Genomic DNA, 12,342 nt, shown 5'->3' with positions numbered 1-12,342 from the left:
AAGTCACTGACTTCATTGACTGGTTGAGTGTTTACTATGTATATATTCTGTTTGTTTCAGCTTGCCTTGGACACACACCACTGGACCTGGATTAATCACTTTGTCATCTGGGGGTCACTACTTTTCTACGTTATTTTCTCTCTTCTCTGGGGAGGCATCATTTGGTATAATGTACTTTGCTTTTTCCCAGTATCTATAGCCTTTATGTTGATTAGGACATCTCTGACCATTTTTCTGTCTTTCCTGTTGCTGCTCAGGCCCTTCCTCAACTACCAGAGGATGTATTATGTGTTCATGCAGATGCTGTCCAGTGGTCCGGCCTGGCTCAGCATCATCCTGCTCATTACAGTCAGTTTGCTGCCAGATGTGATCAAGAAGGTCCTGTGCAGGGCCATGTGTCCCACAGCCACTGAACGTGCACAGGTAAGATCTTGGCAACACCTCCCAGGTTAAAGCTTTAAATTGTCTTGTTCCTGAGTTAGTTTTTAGATATTTGTTCCTTTAGTCCTTTCTGTTGGTAGTGGCTAAATGCTTTGCTAAAACCATTAACCCGTGACTAATGAAAGCCTTCCCGTTTTTAAGAAAATTAAAAATGTGCCTTTATAGCACAACATTTCAGTTCACACCCTGAAATTATCTAATCTGTCAAGTAGAATTGTCACAAATCCTAGCTGATATTTAGAGGGATAGTTCTGATGTTGTGAAGTGGTGCTGTATGAAGGTTCTTATCCATAGTCAGTGTATTACCTACAGTAAGATGGTGGTCAGCATGCCTCCAGTTTGGAGAAGCAGCAGGAGTACCCGTGTGGGAAGCAAAGCAACATCAGCAGCAAAACTAATTATAACCACATAAATACCAACAGCAGTTGAAAGATCCAAATGCACTGAAAGTGCTATGGATGTGCCTCATTTGGTGCACATTAATTGATCCTATGATGCACTACAGGCATCAGATTTGAAATGTACAGAAACAGCAGTATTTTGGTGAAAGGTCACTATGTGTATGTGTGTATCTGTTTGTTTGTTTGGTATTATTATCATTAGAAGTCTATTTCTTTAATAAAATCTTTGCCTTTTTTTTCACGTCAGTCTGTATACAGAAATGACTAAGTGGTAGGTTTTGTATAATATCAACACTTCTGACTTCCAGTGTAGACATGGGTCATCTCATTAATCTTGAATGGGTGTAGTGAGTGTAGTCTGCAGCAGTGGGGGTTGCAGGGCAGCTAGAGCTTTTTTTATTGTGCTTTTGCCAAAGGAGGTTGGTTGCTTTGCAGATTGTCTTGTATGATTGCCATTTCCTGTCTGCAAAGGCTGTCTGATGGCAAGGTAAAGCAGTGAAGACATTCAAAATATACAGTACACTTAAACTGATATAGATTTTTTTTTGAGGTGGACCATTTCTATGTGGCTAAAATATATTTTGCTGCTGATGTGTCAACGATACATTGCTTAGCTTCCATGCCTGTCCCCCATCCTGCCTCTCCAAACTGGGGTCGTATCGACCACCATCCACTGTAGGCAAAACACTATGGATATGGATGGCACAACCCTACTTCCAAAAATCTGAACTCTCCCTGTAATATTTTGACTGTAATAACCCATATGAGTAGGCTGCAAATCTATTCCACTCTATTAATCATCCAGGAAGACCATTACGATGTCTAATAGCTTTGAGCAACGGCGTGTTTTAGAATGACTTCTCGTTCCCTGTGGCTTAGCCTCACCTTCCCGTGAAGCAAGCTTCACCATGAATGGAAAAATGAATGACAGATTTCTTCCTGCTGTGCTTTCTTCTCTTTTCTCCCTTCTTGCTGCACTATAATGGACCACCATAATCAAAATTCTCACCATCTATCATTGTTCCTCCCTCTCTTTTCCTTTCATTTCATTTCCTTTTTTCCTCCCTCTTCATTACTCTCTCATCTCTCCTCGTTTCTCCCTCGCTGCCCCTGTGTGCCTGTGACTCTGCCCTCTGCACTCGCTTGCTCTTTTGGGGTAACTGCAGTCCACTCGCCCGTGCCTTACTGTGGAGCCGTCCACCATCTTCATGCTTTCTCAGTCCTCCAGCAGAATGAGTTTCTGATTGGCCACGAGAGACGAGAGAGGAGCGGGAAGAGGAGGTGAAGCTCTTATCTCTGTATGCATGGTGGCATGTCCCAGTGTAAACCACTTATCACTGTCTCAACACCGCGCTTAATGTGAAACTAACTGCTAGGGCGCTACTAGTGACACAGTGTTCAGCTTGTAGGACAGGTTAGAACTTTACATCTTCTTCTACACATTTTTCCTCCCATTTGTGAAGTCAACTTTCCATTATATATTTCATGTTTTATATTTCCTCTTTAAGAATTGCATGCACTATACCATGCCTTTCATGTTGTCACCTTGGCATGAATTTTTTAAAATGATTTTGGTATGTGTGAGACCACAGTTTTCTAAGAAACAGATTAGACTGCAGAATTTATTCCATGAAAAGCACCAGTGTGATGTGTATTACTTAGTGTACAGTTGAAAAGAATAGTGAATTAACTGATAAATCAAAATCAAAAAATTATCAAGTGTTTCCATAAATGATTCATTGTATGGGCAGTTTTTAAAGAACAATTCAAAAAGCTCCAGTTTGTCTGATGGGCAGATTAACTTTTGCTTTTTTATGTCACTGTAAGTTGATTTTTTGAAGTTTGGCCTTTGGATGAACTAAACAAGACATTTTGAGCTTCTTGAAATTTAGGAGTCAATTTTCCCTATTTTCTGACATTTTATATACTAAACGATCAATTGAGATAATTTTTATTTATTCAATTAACAGGTTAAAGTAAATAAATAAATAATAATAATAATAATAATAATAATAATAATAATAATAATAATGATGATGATGATAATAAGATAAAATATCTTTCAGTGGTGACCTTGCCAAGAAGGCAGCAAAATTATGAACCAAATGCACGTCCATTAAATAGCAGTACAGAATAATACAATAATGTCCATGCATGATAAATTAAATTATATGTCGTACCAAGAGCCTTTTGTAATAAAAACTTAAGTTAGTTTTTGTTTATTACTGGTTAGAGAGATGAGGGAGGTTGGCCTGTAAGTCATTCCAAGACCAGTGACCAAAATGAGATGGATTCCTTTTTCCAGTCTCAATCCACACAGGTGACACATTTAAGCCTAACTTATTGTTGGATCTAAGTAATAGTATAAAAATAACCATAATATAATAATATCATGCTATCAGATAACCTAAATGTGATTTATAGAAAAGATTTGCAACCCCAGAAGTGTGGTTGGCAACCTCATTTTGCCAAAGATCTGTGGCAACCAGAACAATGTTTTGAAGTATATACTCTTGGTTAAATATCAAGAACACACTTAAACTGTGTGTAGTTTTTCAGTTCAGTAGTGGTCGTAGTTGTCACACAAAATCACAAAATGTATGTTGGGGAGTCAAATCTGATTAAGAAACAAAAACAGCTGACCAACTGAACGCTCCTGAGTCCAACCTTTTCGCTCTGTGTTCCACTGTCGAGTGAGCAAGGTAACCACCTGATGGTTAAAATAAGTTGCTTGAGAACCTGTAAAAGCAACATATAATCACATCTTAATGGCCTGGTGTGTAAGATTTAGGTTTTTGGCCAAATATGGCAGAAATGGAATATAGTATTTGTTACTTTTATTCATCAGTGTATTATGGTTATATAATATATAATTGTTATGTTTTCAATACCTTAAAAGTTAGCCATTTATAGCTATAGAGGGGGTGGGTCCTTTTCTCTGACATCTGCTATGTTGCACCACCTAATGTTTCTATAGTAGCCCAGAACAGACAAACTTAACACCAGCATACGTCCTGTCACGTTTCTTTGTGTGTTTTAGTGTCACGAGGTGTTTGTAATCAACAAGGTCACTTCTAGATGCCTCTAAATCCTCCACACTGGTCCTTTAATTCAGCCTGTGTTAGCGAAACTGTGGCTACCTAACTAGCTAATGATTGATGTAGATTAGCTAGCTAGCTAGCTATTTAGTTAGTTAGTTAGTTAGTTAGTGTTTTACTAACATTGGCTAGCAGATATAACTAGCTAGCTAATGTTCTATGTAGATTAACTACATTATTAGCTATCAGATGTTTTGTTTTTATGGTTTTGTGACATTTTGCTAACATTAGCTAGCTTAAGATGTTACCATGTTGTTTTTACAGGATCTTTTAACCATCTTCAAATTTTTTTTTTTTAGACACGCGTAGTTCACACAGTTGCACACAAACATGAAAGGAGAAAGCTGACTGAGGTTCTGCTGAGTGCCAAGCTTGCTCAGCTGTTATAAGACCACAAAAACTTACGAAGGATCCATTTTGAGCAGCATTCAGGTGCCAGGTGTGAAACACAGCAGCTTCAGTGTAAACACAGGCTAGATTAAATTCAATTGCCAGTTTATTGGGAACATCTACATCAAACCCATTGTTAAGGTAGAATTTAGCTAGGTGTGCCTAATAAACTGGTAGCTGAGCATATCCGGTACAAGATACAGGGTCTGAACATAATTTATCCTCACCCCCTTTCCTTTAGCGTCATCCACAGAAGGTAAGGACAGCAGGGGCCCTGGAGGGCTGTATGGCTCCTGGCACTACAGGTGAAGGGGGGAGAAATGATGAGAGGGACCTGCTCCACCCTGATAGGACCTGTGAGGGAGACAGAGGACAAAAACCTGCTAGGACCTATGACTCCATGATGTCACACAGCCACAGCACCCTGCTCGGCAAACCCTAGAGTTCAGCTCCCCCTAGTTGGGCTAGGGTCACCATGGTAACAGCACACAGAGGGCGTTGACTGCGGGGAGTCGGGTTCTTAATGCTGCTGCCATGATGCGTCCTGCTGCTCTACTCTGCATGGGGCATGCTGTCGTTCTATGGCTCAGGCTTCGGGGGGATGGGCCTTTATAAATGTGTCTACATGAGACATTTCCCTCCGTCAAACCTACTTTCGGGAATCACAATCTCCAATTAACTCTGCGGTGCTGGCTCCAGAGCGTGCTGTGCCTCTCACTGCATGTGGAATGATCTCGATCTGGGAACAAGCCAAATGAGAATTTTTATCCTGTCTTTATTAGAGCCAGGCTGCTTATTAATCTACTGCCACTTGTCATGTTGGCTCCAACAAGTTGTAGTCTTGTTGTGACTCCTTTTGGGAGTTTGTATTACAGAAACTTCCTATTTTAAGTCTTAAGGGGACAGTTCACCCCAAAATCAAAAATACACATATTTCCTCTGGATTGTAGTGCTATTTCTCCATCTGCACTGTTTCAGTGTGCATTGCAGAGTTTTGACGATGTCAGCTGCAGAGGTGTCTGCACCTCTGAAGCTGGAATGGAATTACGGTTACGGTACTATTCCTGTGGTACTGAAAGTGCCTTTCTATTAGAAAGAAGTAGAAAACAGTATTGCAGGTAGATTCTATTGCAGAAAGAAAGTAGTTTCTATTGTACATGAAGCTGTTCACAACGAGGTCTGTGTATTATTTTGAGTAACTGGGTCATGAATTAGGCATTTAGGAAATGTAATAAGGCAATTTTTTTTGTGCTTTGAGCACCACAGGACTACTGCCATTTAGTTCACCTATATTGTAGAGAAGGCAGATATCTCTACAGCTCGTAACTCCAAAACTCTGCAATTTAAATCCCCAAAATCTAGGTGGAAAAACATCATCACAGGCCAGGTGGAAAATATGTATTTTTAATTTTGGACTGAACTCTCCCTTTAAGTCAAGATTGGAAGAGTCTAAGATAGGATTTTCCCCAATCACTGAAGAAAATCATAATTAGCTTTTGAAATCTTATCTTATCTTACTTCATCCTGTCTTATCTTAGGTTAGGATATCCTAAATAGTTAATCCAACAACGCTTATAAATTTTCATGTCCGTTACTTCTCTCATCTCTTCACGTTGTAACCGTTGGTTTTTCTCATTGAAACATACAAAAAAAGGGAGCAAAAACAACGATGGGTAGAAGATTCTGGGAAGTTGGAATGCTTGTGCAATACACATTTCCTATAGGATAGGGATATTGACTTAAGAGCAGTTAATCTGTAACTGCTTTTTTCCTAAATCAACTCATAACTCTAATTACCATGGTTATCAGACAGTTAAAAGAGGTTGTGTAAATTAGGAAGTTTTAGGGGTTCAAATTGAGGGTTTTGGCTCAGAGAAGATTTAGTTATTAAATATGAAATGACTCAGCAATTTTACAGGTTCATACAGGTTTGACTAACATTTAGTTTGTAACGAAGGCCATATTTTATTAGACGAAGTCTGTAATAGGTAACCATTATTGATGTCACAGACAAACCTGATCCAGAAAATCCAGGTTGCTTAGGCAGGTGGCAAACCATGTACTGTGAAGGCATGTGTCTGATGTTAAGTGTCCTCCTGTACCAGGAAGACTGGTGACATCTGCTGTTGGAAGGTGGAATAGCACGTGTGAATTTTGTGGTCATTTCATAAGCATGCTTCATCTAACATCTCTGCTAATCATAATCGAAATTTTCAGAGGGTTTCTCATCACTGATCAGTAAATTCTGTCCACACTAAATATTGGAATAGCTAAAACAAACCTATTAAACCAGGCCTATTGACTTACTTTTTTAAAGGGGCCAAGTATAAAAAAAGTAAAGGGACCAGACTTTTACATATTCTATGTCTGACCTGTAACGTTAGGAAATTAAATGTGTAAAACATTGCACCTTTTTATTTTTGTTTTTATCTGTGGAGCGCACAGGGCAGGTGATGCTTGCTTGTTTGCTTGTGTTTGTTTTTGCCATTGACAGGCTCAGATTGTTATTCTAAGTATCTGACAACATTATGGAAAGGATTGCTACAGTGAGAGACCTTTTCTGAAGAGTAAGATACATTTTGTTTAACCAGAAACAGCTTATTTATCACCATACTAACCAGACTCCCTTTGCAAAGCTGTAATTTTAACATCATCATTGTTAGCTTCATTCAAACGAGACAGAAACAAAATAAAACTTTGTTCATCTTTCCACTGTTACAAGAATCATCAACTCTGCTTTGGTTCAAATAAACCCTTAATTCGTGGTGGGAACAATTGCAGCTGGGGAGAGAAGGTCTTTGGTGCTCTGAATTTGTGCCTGAACTAAGAGGGCACACATTTTACTTTCTCTGAATCTGTGAATAGCTCATGTTTTCACATCACAGATGATGAAGAGACATTTGAAAAAAGTGAGTATTACAGGTAAAACATACTCATGTAGGCTGATATAGGTGTCTAGGTTTAGTGCAAGAAACTGAAATAAAGAATGAATCATCAACTGAAACTGAATTCAACTTTTAGTCAGGGACAGGCCTACTAAACACCCATATTTCACCAAAATAACATGTGACATTTTTTTTCCGCGTTTATAAAAATGATTGAAGGGCCTGATTGAGTTTGTTCAAGGGCCAGATTCTACCTAAGACCCACTAATTGAATAGGCCTGTGTTAAACCTTCTGAATATAACCCTGCTGTTTGATCTTATGCATCTCCATCTCACATCTATTCTCATTCACAAGTTCTATGACTTCATCTGCATGGTGCAATCATTCTGATTTCCTTATTCTACTTCTGTGTTTTGGATTTTCTTGTGACGATGCGTCCTCCATCTCTGTAGGATCATGAGAAGCTGTCGCGGGGTGGCGTGGCTGAGCTGACTCCACTGTCCTCTCGTCGGCCCTGCAAAGGCACGAGCGCGGACTCCTCTCACCTCCACCTTGGCGCCGGGGAGATGCTGTCGCTCCGCAGGTCTGATCCCCTTCCCCAGAAACTACTGGCTCATTTGACGGAAGGGGGAGGGGCAGACTTGTGCTCACTCAGCCCCTACAGGCTCCGACTCTCAGGGGCGGGATTTGCCTACTACGCTCCAGGGCCGGAGACCTCCGTGTGAACACAAAGCAGACACTGAAACTATGTGAATCTTGTGGGCTGAAGCATAAAGTGCATCGCAGGATGTGCGACCAAGATCTGCATCTCAAGGATCAAGGATTTCTAGAGAAAAATACAAACATGGTCACACATGTCAACCTCCATGCTGAGTTCACCATGTGCATTCTCTGTGCTACAACTGAGTGGACAACCCTTTAGATACTAAAGCTCTGATGCCCATCTTCATACTTAGGTAAAGTCTTTTTGTTTCAGCGTAGTCCCTGTCTTAGGGTGCTTTCACACCTACCTTGCTTGGGCCGCACTTTTGGGCTTTCCAGTTTAGTCCAAGCCAAAATTACAGGTGTGAACCCTCCTCTTCACCGTGGTCAGGACCGAACAGCCAAACCTTGGTCTGGCTTGAAAGAGGTGGTCTTTGTCCTGATCAAACTAAACCATGATTCAGTGCTTTTCTTGTGTGAAAACATTCATATGGATGGTTCAGACTTTCAAACCAATTACAAGAAGTTCTGGCCAGCCATTATCAGAACTGGAAAAAGGAGAAACAAGACAACAAAATGAAATGAGATGTGATAGCGCATGAAGAGAGAAGGAGGAGAACATTTGGTTTAATTTGATTCAGACCAAGCCCAGTTCTTTTTGTTGGACCAAGTTACAGCTGTTTGGTGCAGACTGTGGTCTGAGGGAGGTTGCACACCTGCAATTTTGGTTTGGATCACACTTAAAAGTGCTGAAATCCGAACTAAAGAAGGTAGGTGTGAAAGGCCCCTTCGTCTCATCAAAGTTCCTACCCAAACTCTTACTTGAAAAAGTCTAAGAACAAAAGGGGAACCATGTGTGAAGGTGTTTCATGCCCTAATTGAGGTGCCCTGTGTTGACGTGTCAACAGCCAGGCCTTTTTGTATTCCTTTTCCTCATTTTCAGTCTTGCCTGTTCCTTCACTTCCGTGTCCTTTTTGCTTCTTTGAAAATGTTTACCCAACACATTTATGTACAGTACGTGGTCTGGCCAAGTAAGGGGCAGCTGTGGAGCTCAGCCCTTTAGGTGTGCGTGTGTGTGCATGTGCGCGAGTGTATGCATGATATTTGCCTGTTACTGTATGTTTGTATGTGACACACCTTTGCCTTACAGGTAACCACACAGCAGCAGGCTAGGAGCCAAAGGAGAAAGGTATAAAAGCAGAAAAAAAAAAAGCAGAAGAAGTGGTGTATTACAAAGCCTTACACTCACACACACCCATCAGCGGAAGGAAAGAAACGGGGAAAATCTGAAGAGGGATGTGCAGTATTCTAGCCACCCTGCCTTAATTCATAGATAACCATTTTTATTAGTGGATTATATTTCTATAGGTCAGTTTAACATGTTTGTGTGTGGACAGGGAGGTTCAGAGGACATACATGTCTGGTACAGTGTGTCTGTTCTTCCTCTTTCTTCCTCTTCGTTTACGATTGCGTCAACCTTTGTTTCTCTTATCTGCCAGTGTAGCATGTCGGATCTCTGCTCTGCTGCATGCTGGTCTGTCCTTCTCTCGGGTCTTCCTTTTTATCCTCCTTCGTCCCAGACTCATCATTCATCATGAACCATATCATGGCACCTTTTTCTTTCTCTTGACAATGAGCATACTGTGCCCTCTCCTGCCTCCATGTGGTCGTGTTGGGTAATAGCAGTAGCAGAAGCCCAGTGACCGATGGAGTCTTTATTTATGGATGTCCTAAAAATAACTTGCTATTCCTCACTGTTGCATTGTGTTTGTGCATTTGCTGCCATGTGCTGTGTTATGCAAAAAGTTGTATGTGAGAATGCTAATGTCATGTTGTCACATTATAAGGGTTTTTTCTTTTGCATTAATTAATCCATGAGTTTTTCTGTATTGTTCTGAACTTATTGATGGCGGTCACTGTTGATGTATGGATGTAACTTTTGATATATATTGTAGTGAGGAAGGGTGTTATATAATATATATATAATATATATAGTCTGTTGTAAGTAGGAGGGAGACTTGAATCGGCGATGTCACAATCAAATCTAGAGAATGTTGAACTGATTTGTCCATCATGTCCTCCAGCTGATGATTGTAGCTCATTATGGATGAACCTCTTTTCTGCATTTCTAACATCTGAAGTCCTCTTTGTCCAAAGCATATCTGTCGTGTTGCACAGCAAGTGACTGACTCTGGAAGTCTTGAATGTCAGATTCTGAAGCATTTTTGTATGTTTATACAGTTTATTTTCATACACATCACCATCTGCCAACATGTATAAATTTAGTAACAGGTATTCAGTATTTTTTTTTTCTATTTTACGGGGCACAGATGATTTATTAGTTTGTTTGGAGGTCTGGATTTGTCTCTTTCAGTTTTCACTCAAGCCTCCACAAGTGTTTGGACTTGGGGGTGGCGGCTCAACATCCTGACCTCAGTAGATAAATAAAAAGAGCCTTGGTGCTTGTTATGCAGTGTCCCACCTCACTGTGCTGTTGCCATACTGTATCCAGACATATTCTATGTCACATACCAATCCTACTACAATAATTCTGTACGTAAGGTCTATTTTACTTTGATAATTTAACGGGGAATTCTTTGTAATTTGTTAGCCGAGTCCTCCACGGTTCAGTTTTTCACTACTACTTGTCAATTTTGTTTTGTCCATTCTGAAAATTTCTTTTGCTACTTTTGTATCTCAGAGAGAATACTATATTTTAACTCTGTTAGAATGTATGTTCAAGTTTGTAACCAAAATGAGAGCAACATATACATTATATGATTCATTAGAGATTTACCAATAGGTCTACACACTGCACTTTGTTCTACAACTGATCAGTTTTCCCCTAAAACAAGGTCTATTGTCTGTCGACTGGGGTTTATAAGTATTCACTCTTCCTCACAAGTTATTTTTCTAAGAAGATTGTAGTGGGTGAGTAAAAAAAAAAGTGACCAAATAACTTGACTAGGAATGGACTGTCTGTAGGTGTCAGCCTCTGTCTCAAATGGGTTTATTGCACCAGCCTTCTACTGCTGATCAGAATGTCAAACTGCTTTTTCTAAGTCCATCAGCAGAACAGCAGCAGGTGCTCCTCCTGTCATTCCTGAGCTTGGCAAAGGTCTGAAATGTCGACTTCTGTGCTCTGAGCAGCACACTTCATATCATACCTTCAGTACAGCACTGTTTGTATTACTAAACAGGTTTTGAGAATTTACTTTTTTTTTTGGATAAAAGATTTTAAAAGTTCACCCGTTGACTTTTTGCCAGCCTGTCTGTAGCAAATGAGGGCAAAGCACTGTATTGTCATTCTGCTTGTAATAAAGAAAGAGTGAAAACAATTGTCCTCTGTGCCAGTGTTGTGTATTATTGTCAGCATTTTTATCTGCTATTATCCATACCTATTAGTTCTAACCTCTTCTGTTATTTCATGCCCTGTCATCCACTGCCTGTCCAGCAGCAGTCCTTCAACCTGCCTTCAACTTCCCCTAATCAGCCACATCATCAGCACTCTGATGCCCCCATGTTTGGGGAAAAAGGGGCAAAACTGCCCTTTATGGTACCCCAGTGTGCCTTCTGTTTAGGTATGTCATGCTAAAATCATCCACTAGAAGTCGCTGTCTTTAAATTGCACTATAATGCATTTTCCTCCCAACAGGACGCTGCAAACAAGACAAGTCACTTCAGACATGTGGACTGTTTGGTGTCATTTTCAAAGGTAAGCATATTTTTGAACTGGTTTTGTTTGTTAGTTTTGTTTTTCTCTTTTTATGTCAAACTGCCAACACAAACAATGTTAGAAGACGTCCACATGAGACGAACAATGAAGCAATGAAAAAATGAGGAAAATATCATACAGCAGAAGATGATAAAAACAACACAACAACAAAATAATATCATTTCAGAGGTCTCACTGAACAGAATATACAGTTCTTAAGTTGATACAACAGAAAAAATGGTCAAATTATTTTCTAAAAAGACGCTTTATCAAATGGTACGTTTGACATTGGTGAAGGTAAGTTAACTTAATGTAATAAAAAAAATTGCTATGAGATTTTAAAACTTTATGATCATTTATTGTTGCTAATATGATATATTTATTATTATTCCATTATGCTGAAATAATTCCATGAGTATAATATTTGTTGAATTGTCATTTTATGGTTTAAAAAAAGCTAAGCTAAAATTGACCGCTTCAGAATAAACAAAAGATGACTAAATATACATATAATGACATTCCATTATAATCTGTATTGTTTCGTGAAGAGTTGGTTTGAGTCTATTTTGTTTTCGTTGCAAGATGTGCGCGCGCGTGTCAGTAGAATTCTGTAGAACCTTTTCATGCCTTTGATGTGTCAACATTCTAGAACCTTACTGGAACCTTTTAAACGGGACACAGTTGATGGACACACAGTTAGACAACTTCA

At 39.6% G+C, this 12,342-nt stretch overlaps 1 protein-coding gene across 4 annotated transcripts in view; it reads left to right on the top strand.

Moving 5' to 3' along the window:
• Positions 1–11,257, top strand: part of LOC146322667 (phospholipid-transporting ATPase IH-like) — a 50,818-nt gene extending 39,561 nt beyond the window's left edge. Inside the window, exons 28-31 of one of the 4 annotated variants that reach the window (XM_084724724.1) lie at positions 61–164; positions 258–423; positions 4,572–4,808; positions 7,669–7,807. In XM_084724724.1, coding sequence (XP_084580850.1) covers positions 61–164; positions 258–423; positions 4,572–4,772 — 471 coding nt within the window. In that variant the 3' untranslated portion in view covers positions 4,773–4,808; positions 7,669–7,807. Of the gene's footprint in view, positions 1–60; positions 165–257; positions 424–2,008; positions 2,124–4,571; positions 4,809–7,668 lie in introns of those variants that run through there. The other 3 variants (XM_084724726.1, XM_084724725.1, XM_084724723.1) reach the window with 3 other exon arrangements.
• Positions 11,258–12,342: the final 1,085 nt, after the last annotated feature.

Source organism: Lutjanus erythropterus, chromosome 8, assembly GCF_056507025.1.
Source record: "Lutjanus erythropterus isolate fLutEry1 chromosome 8, fLutEry1.hap2, whole genome shotgun sequence".
Lineage (NCBI taxonomy): Eukaryota > Metazoa > Chordata > Actinopteri > Lutjaniformes > Lutjanidae > Lutjanus > Lutjanus erythropterus.
This window is presented reverse-complemented; position numbering and strand designations above follow the sequence as displayed.